The 22,763-nt window shown below is 39.9% G+C and overlaps 1 protein-coding gene across 4 annotated transcripts in view; it reads right to left on the reverse strand.

Annotated features, from left to right (window-relative positions):
* The window catches only part of LOC123935903 (neuroligin-4, X-linked), a 295,963-nt gene that overhangs the window by 117,127 nt on the left and 156,073 nt on the right, over window positions 1–22,763 (reverse strand). The window contains exon 5 of one of the 4 annotated variants that reach the window (XM_045996734.1): window positions 2,644–2,703. The exons of the other annotated variants lie outside the window; for them this stretch is intronic. Within the exon in view, the coding sequence (XP_045852690.1) occupies window positions 2,644–2,703 (60 nt within the window). The remainder of the gene's footprint in view (window positions 1–2,643; window positions 2,704–22,763) is intronic. 4 annotated transcript variants of the gene reach the window in all.

Here is a 22,763-nt window from a genome sequence, read left to right on the forward strand (position 1 = left end):
TCTATGTATATAAAGAGATATATACACATAGCTGTGTGTCATTATTTAAATACCTGTATGTTATCCAAAGAAACCCAAATGTACCCGTGTGCATTTATTTTCACCTTTTTATCGATCAAGATTTGTGGGTTTTTTTTCCCCTCTCTCCTAATCCACCAACACACTTTTGAAATATCAGAAAGGAGTTTTAAGGAAATGAACCACTATCATTTTAGATGGTGGCTGCTAATAAAATGAATTATGATCCCAATGTCAAAATGAGTTCATTGGCTGCCTCACTAAGGGCATGCAGAAGGCTCACAGTCAAGTACAGGAAAGAGTATCATGGCCCCGTGTTTCTGTAGATACTTATTGTCTCACATAAAATTCAAATATAGAGGGGTGCCTGGGTGGCTCAGTGGGTTAAAGCCTCTGCCTTCGGCTCAGGTCATGATCTCAGGGTCCTGGGATTGAGCCCCACATCGGGCTCTCTGCTCAGCAGGAAGCCTGCTTCCCCCCTCTATCTCTGCCTGCCCCTCTGCCTGCTTGTCATCTCTGTCAAATAAATAAATAAAATCTTTAAAAAAAATTCAAATATAGAATAAAAGTCCCTTATTCATCATCTGTGCATCCTGAGCTATGTGGAATTTTGAAAGACACAGCTTTCTGGAAAGGTGTGCTGTTTTGCATGACTTATTCTTCTCTGTCTCTGGATCCTGATTTAGTGGATTTGCCCTCATTTCTTTCCCCAGTACATGCTGTTGGCTCCTCGACTGTGGAAAAGGAATAAGTAGAGATTTTGAGGACTGTCTGAAAGGGTTTCCTTGGAAAAAATGCTAAGCTAATATCTCTGAACTTTCCAAACACATAGCACAGATTTTCATGAACTTGAGGGAGCAAAAACAAGATGTCCTCTTACTACAAATTAAAAAAAAAAAAAAGAAGAAAGAAAGAAAGAAAGAAAGAAAGGAAAAAGAAAAAGAAAAAGAAATCACAAGTGATTGCTTTCAGTGAAAATTAGGGGGAATTTTATGGTAAGGAAGTTGCATTTCGAGCATTGGGAAAACAGGTCCTAAGTATCGGAAATGCACTAAAAAGAAATACGAAACAAGAGGCAAATTATCTCCCTGGCGGGTGCAACAGAACAGAGAAAAGGCTTGGGGTTTAGTTAATGCATTTTTTTTCTTCTTTTTATGGGCTCTGATAGAATATTTTTTAAATTGATTTTTTTTGTTGTTTTAATACATTTGTGAATTCTGTTAAAACCACAGGCATTCCGAGGCCCTCTGCAAAGGAGACGGAGGCTGGCAGAGTCAGGGCAGGATCCCAAAAGATGCCGCCGACAGACATCTGACGTATGGACAGCCCTGTGCACACCGGGGAATGACAACAGCAGTAAAATAGTAACAATGTGAACAGAAGCAGGCAGGAAAGCAACACCGGCCAAACTTCTTGGACCACAGGTGATTTAGAAAAGAGGTCTGGGAGGTTGCTGTTGCTGCTTGGCGGGGAGAACTCACCAGCCTCTTCCCTGCTTTCCGTTGCCTGTCAGCCCCAAACCTGAAAGTTCTTCAAGGGCCTTTGTCCTCTAAAGAAAACAAATGGAGGTCCGAGCATTTTGCTCCTTGGATGGGAGTTATATACTTCTTACCCATCACACGGAGCCTGCACAGGAACATACTTGGGCCTTTTTGTTTCTTTGAAACCACTGATTCTGCTGAAGGCATAGAAATAAATACCTTGTGTTCCTTCTCGCTTAGAGACCACTACCTTCCATATGGTCAAAAACTTGAATTTACTTCTGGTGGCTAGCCTGTCATGTAACGTGGGATCCTTCACAACGCAACTTTCCATAGCAACCAAACATGGGGGGGGGGGGGGGTGGATGGGTGGTGAAAAAAGCTTTCAAACGAGCCAGGGTGGAAAAAGGAAAAGGGATAGATTTAGAGTTTTTGACCTTTTCATTTGTTTGTTTTCAGATCTACGCTATCCCTGTTTTTCTTCCCTTATAAGAGCTGCTAAACAGCAGCCCTCAGAGAAACATCTCGTTAAAATACTTTTTCATGTATTTCACTGTGAGCCAGAGAAGATTCTTTGAAGCCTATTTTTAAATCTATATATTTAAAAAATAAGAAAAAAAAAAAAAGAAACAAACAAAAGCTCAAATGCCAAACACCCAAAAAGTTGTACAATGGTGTCTTTCAGAGTTTGGCAGCTTGTAGAAATAATTAAGAAGACCAAAGGTCCAAAATACAATGTAACTTACAAAATAACCTTTGGAAGGAAGAAAAGAACACATACATGCATGTTCTAAAATTTCATTTTCTCTTCTTATGACCAAGCCAAGGGGAAAAAAAAAAAAAGAAAAAAAAAAAGAAAAAGAAAAAGATGGGCTTCCTTGTAAATAACTTTTTTTTTTTTTTTTTACTCACTTCATATTTAGAAACATTTCTACTTCTCACTGGTGGTTTGCATTCATGTACAGGGTCCTTGGGACTAAAAGGGACAGTGGTTTCCAAACAAGAAGAAAATAAAGAAGCACACAGAAGTGTACTTATTTCAGAGAAGGGGAGGAAAAAGGGACTGAAATTAAAAAAAAAAAAAAATGGAGAGAGAGATATAAAACCATGCATCAGGGTCGAGCTTTGAAAAAACAAAAAATACCTTCATCTTCACCACGGTCATTACTGGTTATATCATCTGCGTTTTTCTTTGTGTTGGCTCCTGGGTCATATTGAGAAGGAAAATAAAGGGAAAAAAGAGAATTCAAAAACAACAGGTTTGCAAAAAAATCAGAAGAGAGAGAGATACTACCCAGTAAAAGAAAAAAAAAATATGTCACAAAAAAAGTTGAAAGTTGTTACGTTTGGATTTCAAAAAAAATGAGATAGGGCAATGCAAAATGCATAAAAACATAAAGATGTCAAGAAGAACAAATTCAAAATGTTACTTGCAAAAAATGTTCTCTATCCTGTGAAAATGCAGTTTGGGGGTTAAAATGATAATACTGCAAAAAAAAAAAAAAAGAGCTAATGTGAGTTTGAAAAAAAAGAAAATTAAATTATTAAAAAGGATTTCCCACATTCTTAAAAGAAATGCATATGAAGTATTCAATGTTCCTCTAATTTTAATACGTGACAATCTACATAAATTCATGAAATGTGACCAGTACACTTTCATTAGGACATTCCATAATGTAAGAGAAAACACATTTATGTAATAAACACAGAAGGACTTTCAATAAAATACTGAAAATTGACATTCATTTCATGCAGAAAAACTTAAAACAGAGCATTTCAAATACAAATCAGAAATGTCAGTTTGTTAAGTTAATTTAAATCATGACAGTCACCTCTCACCAGTGGTTACAGAGCTATTCCCCAGTCCTGGTTCCCATTTAGTAGAAAAAGAAAACAACAACACAACGACCGTTTTCAATAAAGTTTTCAGAGAAAACATTATACATCACGTTCTCTGTGTTTGAAACGCTTATTAAATATTACTTTGGTGTCAATGCTCATTGAATTTAAGATAAATAAATAAAATCACCTACCTTGATGACCTGGAACATAAGTTACCCTAAGAATCTCCAGGGAAACAAAATATTGGGCGGTTGGACCCCCAAATCCCTCAACTACTCCAAAAAAAAAAAAAAATACTCTCTTACACATTCTGTACGTAGTGTGCCATTTTGGGTTTTCCTATTTTCAAGATACAACATGCTAAAACATTTCATATTGCTTGAATTTTTGGTAAATTAGCTCAATTCTCTTCTTTTTATAGACAGACATGGCCCTGGGGGAATGTGTATCCCAAATCCAGTAACTTCAAAATTGCCTGAATGACATTCTTTTAGACGTTCTACTTAACTCAAAGAAACTCATCATGTTTCAAAACCAAGATCTGAAGTTGTTGTTTTTGTAGGTCAATTATGGCTTACTTATTCTCCATTTTATGTGGTTCAACAGTTCTTAGCTCATAGACCTTGGTGGGAGGGTGGAATATCTGATTTGCTGATTTTTGAGGCTCAACTATTCCCACTATTGATAATTTCAAGCATCTAATGGAAGGTCATTGAAGACAGCTACAAAGAGGTGCCTGGGACCCCTTGGAACTCCAAGCTACCAGTAACTCAGCCTCATCTACCTAGAAGTACACTTTTGTTGGAACCCACCTGTTCTCCTTACAGCACATTCATTTCCAATCCCTTAGAAAGCATCATGACTTCAATATGTCAATTTCTTATAGTCATTAGCTTGATATCAAATTTATTTATACCCAACAATCCGACGGCATTGAAATATCTAAAAGAAACATCTTTTTAAAAAAATCAAGTGAGGTTGAGTGTCTTTGGGGTTGTTTTTGTCAGAGTTCATCGGTACAGAACCTATCTTAAAGCAAATTCATGGACTTGAATTTATGATGAAATTGTGAGCCTAAAAAGGGATGCGTTTCCTAAAGTACACTACATGAATGATTCATAAAATTGTTCTACAAACAAGTCATCTCATTTCTGGGGAAAAAAAAAAATTCTGGGCACCTGGGTGGCTCAGTCAGTTCAGTGGCTGCCTTCGGCTCAGGTCATGATCCCCGATTCCTGGGATCGAGTCCCGCATCAGGCTCCCAACTTCGCGGAGAGCCTGCTTCTCCCTCTCCCTCTGCCTGCCACTCTGCCTACTTGTGCTCTCTCTCTCTCTGTGTCAAATAAATAAATAAAATCTTTTTTTAAAAATTCCATTTATTCATGGAAGAAGACTTTATAAGCTTCTACAGAAACAGGTCACTAATGTCACTTAAAAAAAAAATGGCTAGAAAAAAATTAAGTTGTTGTCACAAAAGTCCCAGGAATGAGAATGTGCTGATTCAGCAGATTCCTTCCAACAAAATGTGCTCCTTTCAAGTTTGACTCCCTCTTGTAACACAGTGTCCAGAACACTTGCACTCAACATGGGGAAGGCGTTCTTTAATGAAGATCCCAAACCTACACTTCACCCTCCCCAGGATCCCATTCTTATAATCCTTGTTTGGAGTCTCTTTTCCTTACCATGTTGTGTGCCCAAAGGCTTACGGCAAGCCAGCTCTCAGGAAAGTGAAATTCCAGAACATTCTCCTAAGACCCACCTCTCCATGCCTTCAAGCTCACTGTCAGGGTGCAAAATGGGAGTGATCTGAAATCCATGTCGGGTGGGATGAGAAGCAGTGCTCAGGGAACCGTCCCCAACAAAAAGAGCCAAGTTCTGAGGATTAGTGATGCTTTCACAATTTCCATGATGTAGTCCCATCAAGAATAAAGTAGCCGTCTGGGATAACCTCCTGCCTCTTTGATTCCCTACCGAATTTCTCTGTTAGCCAAAGTGTGACTTCTAAGAGCCTTACTGATGTATGGTTTACATACCATAAAACCAACTCATCAAAGCATAACATTCGACAGCTTTTTTATGCAGTTGTACAACCAATGACACCATCCAACTTTAGAACCTTCCCATCAACCCAAAAAAGATGGTGTCCAACAGAAGGTTCCATGTTGCTATGCTCGGTCTTGTTAATCTACTTGCTTTCTAGATTTGCCCTTTTTGGGTGTTTTGTATAAAAGAATTAATATCCTATGTCGCCTTTTGTGTCTGCTTTCTTTCAGTGAGCATCATGTTTCCAAAGTTGTGCATGCTATAGCAGGGGTCATTCTTTTGTATGGATAAGTAGTACTCCACTGTATGGACACACCAAATTTTGTTTTTCTGTCCACCAGTTGATGGGCATTTGGACTGTCTTCACTTGGCAGCTATTAGGAATAATGCAGCTTTAAACACTTGGGGAGAGTATTTTTGTTGGGATGTATGTTTCCCTGGCTTCTGGGTCAATATCTAGGCATGGGATTGCTATCTTATAGCCAAATTCATGTTTAAGGTTTTAAGAATCTGCCAAACTCTGTTCCAAATTAGCTGCACTGTGGTGCATTTCCATAAGCCTGTATAGGGGGTTCCAGTTTCTACATTCCGGAGGCAAGCCCTGTTATTATCGCTTTGGTGATAGTCATCTTAAAGGCTGTGAAATGGGGTCTCCTTGTGGCTTTAATCTGCAGCTTGCTCACGAGGTAGCGATGTCCAGCATTGTTTCACATACCATCTTCTATGGTGGGATGTCTGCCCGAATATTTTGCCCATCTTTAAAATTGGGGTCTCTGTCCCTTATTATTAGATTATAAGTGTTCTTTCTATTTTTCAGATACAAGTCTTTCCCCACAAATAAGACTTACAAATCTTTTCTCTCACGCTGGGACTTCTCCTTTGGTTTTCTCAGTGGCGTCTTTTGAAGTGCAAAAGTTTAATTTTGACGAGGTTGACTTTATCAATTTTCTTTCAACGCTTGTGCGTTTCATACCTAAGAAATCCTTCCTCAACAAAAGACCCTGAGGATTTTCTCATATATTCTTTCCTACATGTTTAAGAGTCGTAGTTCTTGGGGCGCCTGGGTGGCTCAGTGGTTTAAGCTGCTGCCTTCGGCTCAGGTCATGATCTCAGGGTCCTGGGATCGAGTCCCACATTGGGCTCTCTGCTCGGCGGGGAGCCTGCTTCCCTCTCTCATTCTCTCTGCCTGCCTCTCTGCCTACTTGTGATCTCTCTCTGTCAAATAAATACATAAAATCTTTAAAAAAAAAAAAGAGTTGTAGTTCTTACACCTCTTAATTATTTGAGTTACTTCCAGTGTATGATATGAGGGTAGGGTGGAAATTCATTGTTAGCGTATGAATATCCCATTGTTTCAGCACCATTTACTGCAAGACTAACGTCTCCCTCATTAAACTGTTGAGATACCATTGCTGGAAGCCAGCTGACTATAAATGCCAGGACTGAATTTATTTCTGGACTCTTTTAAGGATATCCCCTCTGCATTTCTATCTACAAAACCCCCCAAATTTCTTGATGCCTTTAGCTTTCGAATATGCTTTAAAATGGGGAAGGAGAAACTCCAACTTTCTCTGGCTTTTTCAAGATAGTTTCCTTATTGTAGATCCTTTGCCTTTCCACATGAATTTTCAAATGAGCTTGTCAACTGAAGAAAAAAAAAAAATCACCCAGAGATTTTGACAGAACTTGTTTGCTCAACCGCAATTTTGAATTAATTGTAGATAGCAGAGTATGACCCAGAAACATAATTACACATCACCTTTAATGTACTATGTATATTTGATTTTTCACCCTCTTGTTCTTTTTTAATAAGCTGTTGCTGTATTTTTTCCTCACAAATATGGCTAATTAAATGACTTCAAAGCCAACGGAGTTTTCTTAAATATCAAATTTAGTTAGAATCATGAACTATGGGGAAAAGGTTCTGCTGGAATTTACTCCAGAGTAAACCCATCTTGTGCACACCAAAAAAGACATTTCAAAACCCATACACACCATGAGATTCTTCCTTCCTCTCCACATGTACACTTTCCCCCAAATGCCAGAAAAATGTTCCTTTATATCTAATAATTAGCCTCTCCATCAAACCTCCATGGGGAAGTAGCTCTAAATTTTAAAAAGAATATTTAAGCGACTTCAAACAAATACATAGCTGTTCCATTATTAAAATTTAAGTGTGATTTTATAAATAAAATATCTCAATGTCCCTGGTCCTAAAGGATGTCCATCATTTTTTTATACCTGTTCTTCTCATGTTCGTTTTTTGTGCTGTAACTTCATCATTTTCTAAAGTAAAACTACGGAAAGGAGTACTTTCTATCCTAAATGGAACAGAAATACTTTGTAAAGAATTCAGAAAAGGCAGACCATGGTAAAGAGGAAGATGAAAATCCTCTAGATGTTGCTGTTAATATTTTGAGGCAAAAAAGTAATTTCCCATTTCCTCTTTTTAACAATCCATTAATTTTGATGTCACTTATGTAGGCAAATCATCAAACACAGACATCGGATACTGTGAGGCGGTCACATTATTTATGCAAGAATAGAAAGAAGGGATAGAACCTAGAAAACCTTTAGGATTATCACTCCTAGCTTGAGATATTGTCCTGAAAATGTATTTACAGGTTCACTTTTTTTTTTTTTTTTTTTTTTGGTCTCTTAAGAGTGCAAATTCCAAGTGCAACTGAGACTTGTTTTCCTAAATACAGAAAGAGTGCGTCTTTGCTAAATGCATTACTTTCATTACAGAGGAAGCCGTGTAATGGGTTATGGGGGAAATAAATGCTTTACTGGCCATCACAGATGGGTGTGTGATTGATTAGTTTGTCACTCAGCCCCCTCAGAGGAATACTTTTTTAATCTTCTAATTTAATAATGGGTTCATTTCACCAGTAAGCTGAACAGGACCCGCCCATAACAAACTGCCCATGTCTCATGACTTAATTCACTGGTCAACCCATTTCTTCTACAGACAGGTATTGGCATGTTAAATATGGTCGCCTTGAACACTACGGGCTATACCCAGAATAAATAAACACTCCACACATCAACGTTAATGTGTTCTAACATTGACTTGAACGGGATTAGCTCAGTGAGTCTGAAACAATATGAAACAGTCTTTGGGTTTCATAAAAAGCCATGTGGACTTTAGACAATGGGCTACCCACAGAAAATTCACTTTCTGCATTTGAAGGATTCACCATGCATGATCTAGGCTTCACTTTTTTTTTAATTTTTATTTTTTCTGAAATCGGAACACCTGAACAAGATTTGGGATTTCATTCCGTGAAAATGTGCACAAGGCTGGGAAGCCTGTGAGATGCAGCCTTCAACAAAGAGGCTTCCCTAACCAGCCTTTGGAATCCTTCCTTGTTACATGCCATGGCTACACTGGGCAGAAAGGTCTACCCTGGGAAGTGAAGAGCATCCGTTATTAATGTGGAAGGAGGATTTCTGGTGATCTGAAAGCCTTAGGAAAGAGAACACATGAAGTGGAGAGCATGAAATGGATTTCTTTCAAGTCATCATGAGAGTTGTACTTCGAAAAACTTTTGGAAACGCATCCCCAAATCTGAAGACTTCTGCTCCAGGACACATGAAGGGGTATGGGAATGTGAGTACCAGACTGTGGTCTGGAGGTCAAGAACCTATCATTCACCCCACAGATATTTATTATGTGACTTAGATGTTCTTGATGTTCTAATCATTGTGAATTTCACTACAGCAAAATATTATCTTGGGTTGTTACTTAAGGAAAATTGAAGTCATGTGTTTGTGATTGCAGTAAAGGCAAAGACTAATTCTTCTTAATTTTCTACCAGTTTCAAAGTGCCTCATTGCAATAATGGAAATAATAGGAGGTATTTTTGTTTTGGGGTTTTTTTTTTAATTCTTTTGGTATGTTTTCTTCTTTTTGTCTCACTGGCTTGGGAAGACAGACTGAAAGGAATATCAATAATATTTTTTTTCTTTCATTCGGAATTAGGGAGGATTGTTTTCACAGTTTCTCCAGTAGAAAATCAAAGTCAGTCTAAAAATATATAGGTCTGTGATATATGTTTGTGTTTTTTATTAAAATCTCAAGGCACTGCATGGCCTTACTTTAGCATTTTTTGTTGTGAATTTGGTTATTGAAATGTTTCTGTTCTTGGGAATAAAAGACAAGTCCTATTAGATTTGAGTCTCTCCTTTTTATTACAAGGTTCAGCTGATAGATATATTACCTCCCCACACAATCTCCAAGAGCTTGAGATTAAATCACAGTGCATTTAAAACCTACAACAAATTTAATATTGGATTATGTGCCATGCTTTTTCTGCACCTGCATTTAGAAAACTCATGTTGAAAATGAAATTGGCTTTTATTTTCCTGAGATAGCTCCAGCAATGTTGTGTTTAAAAAATGATAAACCTCGGTAGGTGTGTATGTAGGTATGTGGGTATATATATAATTATGTGTACTCATTCTCCATGTCAAGAGATTCTGGAAGATCTTGAGTTCTTTGGCATGGCTTTAACTCTAATAAAAGCTTCCTTCAGTAGTCAGAACATAGAGGTCAGTGATGGGATGCATCTCTATGCCAGGAAATTTGGGTTGTGGTCCAGGAATTAGAGGGAGCTAGAACCTTTGTCTTTTGGTCCCTTTGCTGTCAATATAGAGGAATAAATGGAGAACATCTCAGAGTGCTTAGTTGATGGGCCACTGTTCCTTGGTCTCTCTTTTCAGGGAGAAACTCAGGGATGTCATGAACCAAACAACAGAAATGTCAAGCAGGAGTCACACTTAAGGGAAATGTCTCTCATGTGTTTTTCAGTGTGTTATGTTCCCTCGACACCTTCTGGATGAAGGACCTTGTGATTTGCTCAAAATATCCCATGCTCCTCTTACAGGAAAGTATTGTGGCATCCCCAGCTGCTAACACACCAGTTTGGGCCAACAAAATGTGAATGGAAGAGATGTACGACACTCACAAGCTGACACACTGTGAGGCATCTCATTTCTGCCATAGTCTTCCCCCTCCCTCTACCAACCAGACCAGCATGTCCCAGATGGAGATCACCTCCTTCAAAGTCTCAGTTTTGGAAAGAAGAAGATCTAGAGAGCAACCAGTCATCCCCAGATGGACACAGATGTCATAAAAGGGAAATAAGCTCGGGTTGTTGTTGCAAGACTCTTTTGTTTAGCAGCAAAACTGAGCCTAAGTTGACTGCTACAGCCATCTGATTTTTTCCCATGAGGTACGCATTAACACACACACTACACACATACATACTCAGAGAGGCACACAGCCTCCTAAACACCCCAACATACACCTCGATCCAAGAAACGATTTGAGACCACAGATGTCTCTGGCTCCCCAGTGTACCTGAAATTGGTAAGTCAATGCCAACATGATAGTTTCCCCTTTGGGTACATGTCTGCCTTTACAGAAAATTACCTTTTTTTTGGTACTTAGCACCAACTCCTATGTGACTATACAGCAGTTTAAAAAAAAAAAAAAAAGGAACATCAACAGAATTCACACCTACATATTTATGGTGATTAAGCCCAACACTATCATGATTTTACCATAAAATAATTAAGAGAAGGAAGGGGCCCCTTCCTTCTCTTAAGGTGGCTTAAGTTGGTTAAGGGTCAACTCTTGATTTTGGCTCAGGTCATGATCTCGAAGTCATGAGACCCAGCCCTGTGTCTGGCTTGTGCTCAGCAGGGGGTCTGCTGGAGATTTTGTCTCTCTCCCTCTACCCTTCCCCCACTCATGCTCTCTCTCTAAAAAATGCATAAAAAATAACGAAGATGAAGAAAAAATAAACTATTTACTTCAATCACCAGGGATTTCCTGAAGAAAGATCTTAAAAGAATATGCAGAAAAGTCATACACAACTTCACATCAGCTGGTTCTCGGGTAACTCATGAATGTTGTCTTGCACAAAGCCATAAACATTGGCTCATGCGGTTACTGGACGTAGTATTATTTTTCATGGTTCCCCATACACTTGCTGCACTTTTCTACTTCCCAGATTTTGCTCATGCAGCCGTTTCTTCCTAGCTTCTGAGACTATGACTGATCTAACTGCCCCTCCCCAAACTTACTCCTTCCCTTTAACAGCTTTTGAACACCAACCAAGGGCCAACAACTCAAGGACACGTTCCCCAGCTTCCACTCCTCAGAGCAGAAATTCTTTCTTTATTAATGTATCCCGCAGAGGCAGAGAGTGGGGGTATTTCATTTAGGAATCAGAGAAGGGAAATATGGTTGACGTCTGTATTTTTTGCTACTTTTTTTAAAAAAATGAACTTTAAGACAGTTTTCAATTTAGAGAAAAAATTGTAAAGATAGAGAGTTGTCCTATGTCTCACACCCAATTTCCTCTAATATTAACATCAAACATGAGTCTGGTACATTTGTTATAATTAATGAGCCGATACCTACATGTTCTAACTCACTAAAGTCAGTAACTTATTCAGATTTTCTCAGTTTTTGCTGCATGTCCTTTTTTTGTCCACATTCTGTTTCAGTCCTCATGGTTCCTTAAGCTCTTTTCAGCTCCGAGAGTTTCTCAGAGTTTCCTTGTTTTTGATGACCTTCAGAGTGTTAAAGGGCTCCTCTCCAGAAATTTCGTAGAATATCCCACAGTCAGGTGTTGTCTGGTTTTTCGTGATTCCATGAGGCAGTGAAATTTGGGGAGGAACCCACAGAGGTCAAGTGTCCTCGTGATCACATCCTATGAAGGGTACACCCTTGTCACCATGCCTCAACAATGTTGATGTCGGTCTTGAACACCTGGCTGAGGTGTGTTTGCCAGATTTCTCCACTATAAAGTTATATGATCTCTGTCCCTCTCTGTACCATACTCTTTGGAAGGAAGTCAACATGCACAGCCAAACCTCAAGAGTAGAGGTTGAAGGAGACGATCTACGTCCACTGAGGACATGGTCTGATACATGTCAAGAGGGAATGAAATTTGTAGGTCCAATTATGAGTAATAATCAGCTGACCTTTTAATAAGGGAATGATCCAGGATTATCGAGATGGGCAGAGTGTAATTAAAAGTGGATTCAGAGTCATTAGAAGAGGGGATCGTCAACCAAGTAACGCAGGTGTCCTCTACAATCAAAAAAGGCAAGGAAGACATTTTCCTTTCCATCCCCCAAAAGGAATGTTGTCTTATCAAAACCTTGATTCTAACCAAGTGAGATCCATTTGGTATGTCTGACCTCCCAAACTGTTGTTTTAAGCCACTAACAATGTGGTGATTGATTATAGCCAAAATAGGTAACTCATAAACCCTATTTTATTTATTCATTTGGTCGTTTATGTCAATGTGAGGTTATGGATATTTATGTTACACTTGGAGTTATAATCTGGCCCTTATTTTGTTTCTCAAATTGCTGAAGCATTGGCCATTACTTAGGTAATGCTCTAAATGTAAAATACTCCCTAGCTTTATTAAACATATCTTGATAATCTCTAATTTACCTTGATTTCAATATATGACTTCAGAAAATAATACCTTGCCGTGATTGTACAATGGGATTTCAATGGGATTTTCTTTAATACAACTCTTTAATCTCATACCCTTAATGACTCTAAGCCAATCAATTCGTTCTATTATAAACCCATAAAGCATTTGCTTCAGGCCAAGATGTAAGCTTAATATTTCTCTAGGTGTTTACAGATTATGCTAAACGAGTTCCATTTTTAAAAGCATGTTATTTTGAGATCCATAGACAAAGTCACTCCCAGCTTAATGATTTCATTTCTTTGGTAATTATATGCAATTTTAGGTATTTATGAAAATCTTTCCAGGTAATGCATTTTGATTTATATTATTATTACTTGCAGTTTTAGAAACATGGAAGGATGAAATTCAGCTCAAAATACTTAATGGTATAAAAAGAGTTAATAAGAAAGTAGTAAATAGTATTAACATAACTTCAAATGCCAAAACTTCATGAACAAAACCCATTCTTGCTGCCGAGGTCTCCTGTACCTGCTGGTCTATATCTCAACCAGCATTCAAGATTTGGATAAAACCTCTTCTTCTTTTGCAGGGTCCTCCCCTCAGAAATAACTTCCCACTATAGTGTCTAGATAGCATCCCTTGATGCAAAGTTCTCAATGGGAATACCCATAAAAACAAAGAAGAAGATGTGGACATCATAGGAAACCAAGAACAACAGAATACATAAGGCTACATCTGGTGGGTTTCTACTAACCCTATTAAGGAGCCTAAAAAGAGAGTTCCATCTTACTCAAGGATCTCCTATGATACTACCACATTGGGAATTGTTCCATAAATATGACAGGAAATGAATCAGGGAACATTTGGGACCACCCTGAATGTAGCCATGTAATCACAAAAGGAGGTGTCTGTCTATGCAAACCAAAAAAACCTAGGAAATGCGTTCCAATGTTGTCTGGGCGTTATTTCAGAAAATCTCCTGCCTCCAACATCGTTAGGTATGCATTCAAATTAGACAAAACTTAAACCAGCCAAAACATACAGGTGAGAGAGTGGGTTAGTGCATGGAAATGGCCAGGAGGTAACTGCTGCAAAGGTAGACAATTCAGGAAAAGCTCTAGAAGCTCCATGTCACTTTCCATACACTCAGCTAGTACAAAGTATTCAAGTGTCCACGAACGCTTAGAGTAACTCCTACTAAATTAATACTTAAAGTCAGCTAACACTTGCTTCATGTCTTAGGAAGGGACAGTACAGTCTGGAGGAGTACCTTGTTGGAAATGGAATTTGAAGATCAGCTCAAAGGGTCAACAACTACAAAGGGTCTGCATTGGTAAGGAGCCCTCAGACATGTATGCTTGTGGTCTGGGGCAGCCTTGTTGAGTGACAAGGACTCGCGGGACCACTGGCACAGGAAAGGAACCCTCACAGGTCCACCTGCCAGCAGACATCTTTGGTGGGTACACCCTGACTTGCCCAAAGATGAGGAAAGAGAAAAGAAGAAAAACAGCATTTTTTTTTATGGAGAATGTGGTGGCATTGAACAAAAGATCACCACAACGTTCAGAAGAGTCTAAGGGAATACTTAGATAAACCTCTAGCCTTTTGTCATGGAGTAAAAATAGGATGTAGTTTCTCCAGTGGAGAAACATAAAAAGAGAATAGCCTGAGACCAAAAGAAGAGGACAACCAGGTCAAGGGAGATGGAGAGATACAGGAAGTATATAGAAAGAGAACTAAAATGCACACTCGTTGTAAGGAAAATGCATAAACCCAAGCGTGTGTTAGATCTGAATATAGGTAAATGTACACAGAGAGACAACGCCACCACAGAAGTAAATCTTCAGGGGGAAACTAAGTGCACACTATGTCTATCCATTTGAACATCTTCATGTAAGGATACTTTGGAAGAGAACTACCATGATGAGAGAGGAACTTCAATAAAAAGAAACTCCATGATCAACCCCCAACATCACCTCCAGTATAAAGACCATCAAATTTCCCAATGCAGAAAATCATGGGGCATTCTACAGTAGAAGGACACTTCAAATGGCAATCACATACCAAACAAATTTACCAAAAGGAATCCAAGCACACTCTGATACGTCTTCTGGTAACCACTCTACTGAATAAAATGTTCATTTCTTTTAAAGGAAGACTATGCCATGAGCCGAGAGGAATTACATTTACAGTAGGGATGCTGAACATGGTTCATTGGGAAGAAAGGGTGGTACTTCGTGGGTCTCACGAACCATGGAAAGAGCAAATTTGAATGGAAACCAGACGCAAGATCAAAAGCAAAGGATTCAAAAGACAGCAAATAGCGTTTGGCACAATTGATATGTTTCGTTAAGGGATTTGAGTATTTGGAATATTTACATTGACAGGGAACCTTTTTATAATCCTGCCAATGAAGGTCAGACATATCCTTACACGGAACGCACTCTGAGGAGTGGTGAATGATGGGGTTTCCACTAAAAGCGTAAGCAAGGAAATGATGTCATGATCATCATCGTTCAAGATATAGCTGCAGGTTCTACTCAATTTGTGAAAAACAAAAGTCAGGAGAACTAAAAATATTCAAAAGGAGACACAATAAAGTCACTCCTGCATATGCTTATCTATGCAGGGGAAAGTGATTTAGGACATGAGCTAAATAAATTAGGGCAGATGAGGAATTAGTGACAGTAGTATGCAATCAACACAGAAAATCAATTTCCATACCTACGAATAGTAACATATCTAAAAAGAAAGCCTTTTTATATTAACAATAAATGGTCCAATCATACCTTATGAAGCATGTAAGACAGACAGTAAAATATAAAATCCGAGATACATAAAAGTCTGGTCTATAATCAGAAGCTTTCAGTGGAAGAAATTTAGTGTGTAACAATATGAATATATTTTTTAGAAATAGTAAGATTTTTTGGCAACAGCAAAATCATTCTAGCATCAATTCTGAAAAAAATGCATGTGAACAATTTTGGCTTGAAGAAGGTAAGGGCAGTTCTTCTGGCCTTGTTATATTATTTATTGTATTTTCAATAATTTCAGCCTCTGTATGATGAGGTCTTTCTTTTTAGAAAGTACCATTAGCTAAATATTAGAAGAAGATGAAAGCATAACAAGTTCATCTTGGGCAAAATAAATTCTGGATTAATTAAATATTTATACTTACAGCACAATGACTATGTTTGTCAAAGTACTATATAATGTTTGGGTTGAGATTTTGAGTTAACATTATATATAATATATAAAATATATATTAACATATATAAACATAACGTATATTTGAGTCAACATATAAACTATAACACCTTTATTTATAAAGAAAGACATCATTTATTAATACAGATGGTGGCATTTTTGCATTATAGATACATACACACGTACATACATGATTATACAGTCAGGTGTTATTGGGACATGCTCTGCATATGGCCATGAGTATACACAGACACACACCTGTATGTGCGTGTGTGTGTATGTATATTTTTATCATTTATTAAATAGTATACATTTATGTATATACATAAATATATGATTTAAAACAGTAAATAATAGAAGCAAATGTATATAAAATTTATATATATATACATATAATGAATACTAGAATCAGGCAGGAAATATATATGTATATTTTGTACAAACATATGTATATATATTAAATATATATTTAATAAAGAATAACTAAGGAAGTATATATATTTAAATTTATATATAACACATATTTATTTTGTATGTATATTTATTTTGTATTTATATAGTATATATTTATTTTGTATATATACCTTATACAAATATATAAAATATAAATATTTAGTATCCATGGTATTTATAAGTTATGTTACAAATATTTAATGAGTATTTATTATGTATTATATGTTTATGTATTATAAATATTTAAGTAATATGTAATAAATAAATGAAATGTCATAAATTAAATACAATATATAAACCTTTGCATTTCGTGTATACATATGTAAAATACATTTATATTATGTAAGTCTATGTAAAAAAAGGACAAAGGAAGCTATCTGAAGGTAAACCAAAGGAGAAGTGATGCTGTGGGCATCAGCAGGGTTAGCACATCAGCGACAGAAACGGAATGCAAACAAGTTGTGAGGAACAGAAGCAGGATGATGGGGAAGATGGACACAAGTGAATACCCAAGGGAACCAGAGCTGAGCGTGAAGATGGTATTTCTGAGTCACCCACAGTATCATTTTCAGAATAATGCACAGGGAGAGTGAGACCCAGGCGCACAGGCTGGCAACCTAGCTTAAAATTACTGAAGCGATGAAAAACAAATAGAATCCCGAGCATCTGAGTAGAAAACACACAGTCTCTGTGCCACAGCAGACCTCGTTGGAGGCCATGGTGCCTCACATGGTTGCCCAGTGCAAAAGGAGGTGAGCCAGATCAAAGGCATCAAAAGCTTTGCTGACTGTCCGTACTGCACCCAAGGCCCCACAAGCCTGGCTGGGGATTGAGGCATGCAGGCAGCCTCGGCTAGGCAGGTGCTCGATTTCCCCATGAAGCCAGAAAGGCTGGCTAGCCAGAATGCTCCAGGAGGTACATGGAGGAAGGATGAGATGACATGAAGCATGATAGGCTCTTCACATGCCCTTTCCTGGTGCTCCAAACCACTTCTGTGCACTTGGAACAACCTGTGTTCTGTCCACCCATGGGCTTGTGATAAGCTCCTCAAACACCTTTAGGATGATGACAAACACACACACAAAAATCTCTCTCCCCTGAGAAGTCTCTGCACTGCCAAGTGGAGATGATGATGAAGCAAGATCTATCAGGTTCTGGTAGAAAACTTTTACCAATCCATTCTTTTAAGAAGGTATTTTCAGAGATGAAAGGACCACAAGACTACATCCTCCCTAATGCCTAGTAGAGTTGCTAGGAAGCAACCCTCCCATCATCTTATACATTAAGGACAGTTAAACTCCATGAAGCTCAGGAATTCAAGGAGGAAGAAGTCAGAATAAACGTTAAGAATAGGGAAATTATGGCCCAGAAGAACTAAAAATTATACACAGAAAAATCACCATTTAGGGTATCGTATGAACAAGGCCACGTAAACATCCTTTGCCAAAAGAATATTTTCATTTAATAAGGCATGACAACCACAAGAATGTTTTAACTTAATAATGCAATAAGAAACCTGTACAGGGCCACCTGGGTGGCTCAATGGGTTAACGCCTCTGCTTTCAGCTCAGGTCATGATCCCAGGGTCCTGGGATCGAGCCCCACATTGGGCTCTCTGCTCAGCGGGGAGCCTGCTTCCTCCTCTCTCTCTGCCTGCCTCTCTGCCTAGTTGTGATTTCTCTCTGTCAAATAAATAAAATATTTAAAAAAAAGAAACTCTGTATGGCAACCACACCCAATAGTTTATAAAAATTTCAAGTTATAACAGGAGAAACTGAAGATGAATGGGAGGTTGTAAATGATCTTACTTGTCCAAATGAAGAAGTATCTGTTGTTGAAGCATTCTAGAGGCTGAAAGTCTGAGATCAATGTGTCCACAGAGTTGGAATCTGCTGAAACCTGCCTCTTGGGTCATATGTGGCTGTCTTCTCACGGGATTCTCATATGATAGAAGGGGTGAGGGAGATCTCTGGGGTCTCCTTTATAAAAATACTAATCCCACCAATTGGGGCTCCACCTGCTGACCTGATCACCTCCCAAAGCCCCCATCTCCTAACACCATCACCTTGGGGGTTAGCCATTCCACCCATGAAATCTGGGAGAACACATTCAGACCATACCAGATGTTTAGACAATATTTATGTGCAGGACTTCATTTCATAGGATGCACTGTTTCTCCTTTCATGACTATGTGAAATGCCCATGTGGGAAGCACAGCACAGAGCCAGGTCCAAAATCTCCATTTCTTCCCCATCAGAACTACAGAATGCTTTTCATAGGAAGACAAGTGGCGGCTTCCTACTGTCCATCTGTGCCAAAATTCTAGGACCAAACAGACAGACCACAAGGAGACCTCATCTTTGTTCTTACGATGCCATAGTCTCCTGGACTATGTGACGATTAATTTAATAATCACACCAAATTTCTAAATTCCTACCGTGAAAATATTATGCATGGGCAGGTGACCATGTGAAATATTGTCTAAGCATATACACATTGACAACCCATTAGTAATCTAAATGGCAGTCGAGGAATTTCTCCTGAAGAAGCAAAGGAGACTTGGTGAACCAGGAGTTCAAAAGATGAAAAGACATGAGAAAATAGTTCAGAAAAGGGCCAGGAGAGTCTGATGAAAAATGAAACTGGGGAGTTAGGCATCATCAGACCATGGGCAGAGCTTGGTGGACGGTCGTGCCCTGAACAGCATCCCCAAAACTCATGTGCCCTGAGAAGTCAGAGTGTGACATTATTTAGAGAGAGAGTCTCTGCCAACATCATTAGTTAAAAATATCTAGAGACAAAGTCTTCTTGGATTTATGGTGTCCCCTCAATCCAATGACTGGTGTCTTTACAAGAGGAGAAGACAGGTGGAGACGCAGGGAGAAGGAAGTGATGTGCACATGGGGGAGATGCCAAGGAACACTGGGGGTTACTGGGAGCCCCACAAGAGAAGAGGGAAGCACGGGACTGGTAGGTCTTCCTTGGAGCCTCCAGAAGAAACCAACCCAGGTGACGCCTTGATCTTGGAGTTCTGGGCACCTGAGTTGTGCTGGAATACATTCCTGTGGTTGTAAGCTGCCAGACTTATGGTAATTTGTTATGGGAGTTTCAGGAAACTCCTGTAGTGGGCATGTAAGAATGGGGTGGCGAGCAAACCCTAAGGCCATGCTTAGTGAGACAAACCCTTCTAGAATCCCAGCTAATTGGGTATGAATGGCACCTGTTAGATGACAGGAGCGTCATCCTGGAATCCGGTTGCATTCCATGGACTCGAGATGAGATGCCAATGGCTTCATGAGAACATGCTGCTATGTAGGATTCTTGCTCAGCTGACCTGAGTAAGAGCTTGTCAGTGTGGGAAAGGGGCTGCCGGCAGCCTGCAGGAGCTGAAGGCAGGCTTCACTGGCCGCCGATGAGAAAGGTGCCATGATCTGACAACCACGAGGGACAGAAACCTGTCCACACTGCAGTGAACTTGGAAAAGCAGGAGCCCCAGACAGGAAAGGAGGGTCGCTGATACCTGTGTCTTTGAGGGACCTGAGCAGGGAACCCAGCTAAGATAGGCCTGATTTCCTGGCCCACTGAAAGCGTGGAGTGATACGTGAGCATGGTGTTAAGCCACCAAGTTGGTGGTCATTTGGTTAGCAGCAGTAGAAGACTAGAGCGTGTGGGTCACCAAAGTCTTTGGACGGGGATGGCATCCTCTGTCATCTGCTCCCTCTGACTGCCCAGCCCTAGTTAGGGAAGGAATTTGCACAGCGAGCCCCACACATTCCCTCCCATTCCAGAGATTGTGTACTCTGGTTGGGACAGAAGGAAAGCAGGACCAGCAGGCCATCTGGAGTCTAGCCACGTCCAGGGGCATTTGGGCTATCCATCCTTCATTGGCATTAAAGAACAACGCACACACCATGATTTAGCCACAGCTTCTGAATGCCTAGAAGACAAGGGGCCTGGCAGCCCTCAAGTTATTTCTGAGTGTAGGCAAACGTTCCTTTGTGAGCCACTGACATCTCAAATTGTAGCACCGCTGGGGAGAGACAGCAATACGGAGACTGCATCCGAGTTTCCCGGGGTGCTTTGTAAACCTTTCTCTGGTGGGCTTTGGCTCTTTTTCGTGGTCTGTTTCCACTTTTGATTTATGTCCCTCTGTCCGCCTTGGCTCCACATGCCCCCATGGAGCCAGCATGCTCACCGGGGTGGACGCCCATCATACTACACATGAGATTAATGATACAGGCTGGAAAGACGCCAGACTGAGGCAGATAAAGGAAAGGAACTCCCTGGGAGGCTGGAGCCTGCCTCATCTGCCAAGCCCAATGATGCCCTTTTGGTGTGTAAAAGCAGAAATGTGGACCAAGGTGGGATGCTTGAGTAACGATGCTGCAATCATGTGCCTCGTCCAATGGCGTGTACACAGAGCAATAACTCAGTACAGAGCAAGATTCCCCTGTAGGGCATGTGTTCAGAGGGAGCACAGAGCATTCCCTTAGCAGCCTGGGAGCAACTGGGGAAGCCTGTGTTTCTTCACTTGTTCATGCAGCAGACTGGACCTCCATGAGCACCCTGACTGGGGGCTTCGTACATGGGGAGGCAAGCCAACGGGTTCCCTGCCGCTTGGATGGCAAATGATCATCACAAAAATCAGGAGCCAAAGAGGATTTTTGTTTTCTTTTTTTTTTTTGAAGGTCAATTCCCTGTCTTTACAAGCATGGGACAACACATTACCGGTAGTCTAGGGAGGTGGCAAGCTCCCGGATTTGTACCATCCTTTCATCGCCATGGAGATCCTTCAGAAAACACCACCACATTTTCTGAGACCGTTCCCTACACATAATCCAAATGGACTCTGGCTCCTCAAATAAATAAATAAATAAAAAGGGACCTTTCAGGACCTGCTTTACTTTGGAACTTCTCAAAAATGGTGAGCGAACTAAGCCATTCGAAACAGAGATACTGTATTTCAGTTGCTGTCCTTGCTATCGAAAAGGAGCGTCTGGAAACCATCGCTTTAGTCTCCATGCATGATCACGTGATGTTTTTCAGGTCCCCTGGAAGAGTGTCCTTCCTTTTATCAGGACAAGAGGACCCGTATTCCACAGTAATTTGCAAAAATAGTAATGATCTATGATCATCCAAACACAGAATCTACTAAAAATCAGTAGGTTGCATGTCCTTTGAGCATTTGTTAGGAACTAACAATTATTTCCCAGTGAAATCTGTTTGGCTGCCATTTAGCAAAGAGGGAATTAAGATACACAGGGATTTTTCGTATTTTTGTCCCCACACGAGAACCATTCACGTTCTCTGGAGGAAGAGGAAGAACAAGGCAAGCCACGTTCTAAAATTCATCGAGTTTAACCACAGATCAAAAAAACATGTGTTCTGTTTGACCCATTTCTTCCAATGCTTTGCTTGGAATTCTTGGAGGAGGATGAAGGTACATTATCTAAAATAGCAGTGAAAGAGGGATTACATTTTGACTGTGCATTCCTCACAGTGACTTGACACCAAATGAGAGCTGCAGGCTTGCCTTCCTCCATAGGCTTCTGTGGCTTTCCGTTAGGATCCACAGAACAATCCTTGGTTTCCCAGTGGCAGCCAACCACATCATTCAGGTTGAGGAAGGGTCAGGTCCTCTGCTGTCTCAGCAAACACAGCCCACAGTGATGGGACGCTGGTGGCCAGGAGCTAAATGCACTGAGTGGAAAATCTCTCCCACTGCCTCAAAGCCTAGGGTATCTGGTTCTTGTCTCCTTTCCTCCCGCCATCTTGGAAGTCCAACACCCAAGTGGAAGAATCCATTTGCCTACGTTACTCCACTCCAGTCCTGTTTCCTAAGAGAGGGACACTCGTGAAGAAAACTGCCTATTGACAACATTAAGCTTCTCTGTTGTCAACACTATGCCATCACCTATGATGGATACCATCATTTTGTTGTTCATACTGTATTCCTATTTCATTGAACCCAAATGAGGAGTCAATACTGTCAGTACAGAGCTGTCATTGTGAACTGGGCAATTTCACGCCACGGAGGGATGGATAAGTGGGGCCACTCAAAAATAAAGCCAAGCTCGGTGCCACGCAAGTGACCGCTTTTCTGTTTTGTTTTGTCGGGGCTGAAGGGAGAAGTCAACCTCCCTATCAGAATTGCCTGGAAACATGTGCTAATTGGACAGCTCGATGAATATTTGTAACATGCACTATTGCTTTGAAACCAAATAATTAGGGAGAGCTGACAGAAAATCAGCCA

Source organism: Meles meles, chromosome Y (assembly GCF_922984935.1).
Source record: "Meles meles chromosome Y, mMelMel3.1 paternal haplotype, whole genome shotgun sequence".
Lineage (NCBI taxonomy): Eukaryota > Metazoa > Chordata > Mammalia > Carnivora > Mustelidae > Meles > Meles meles.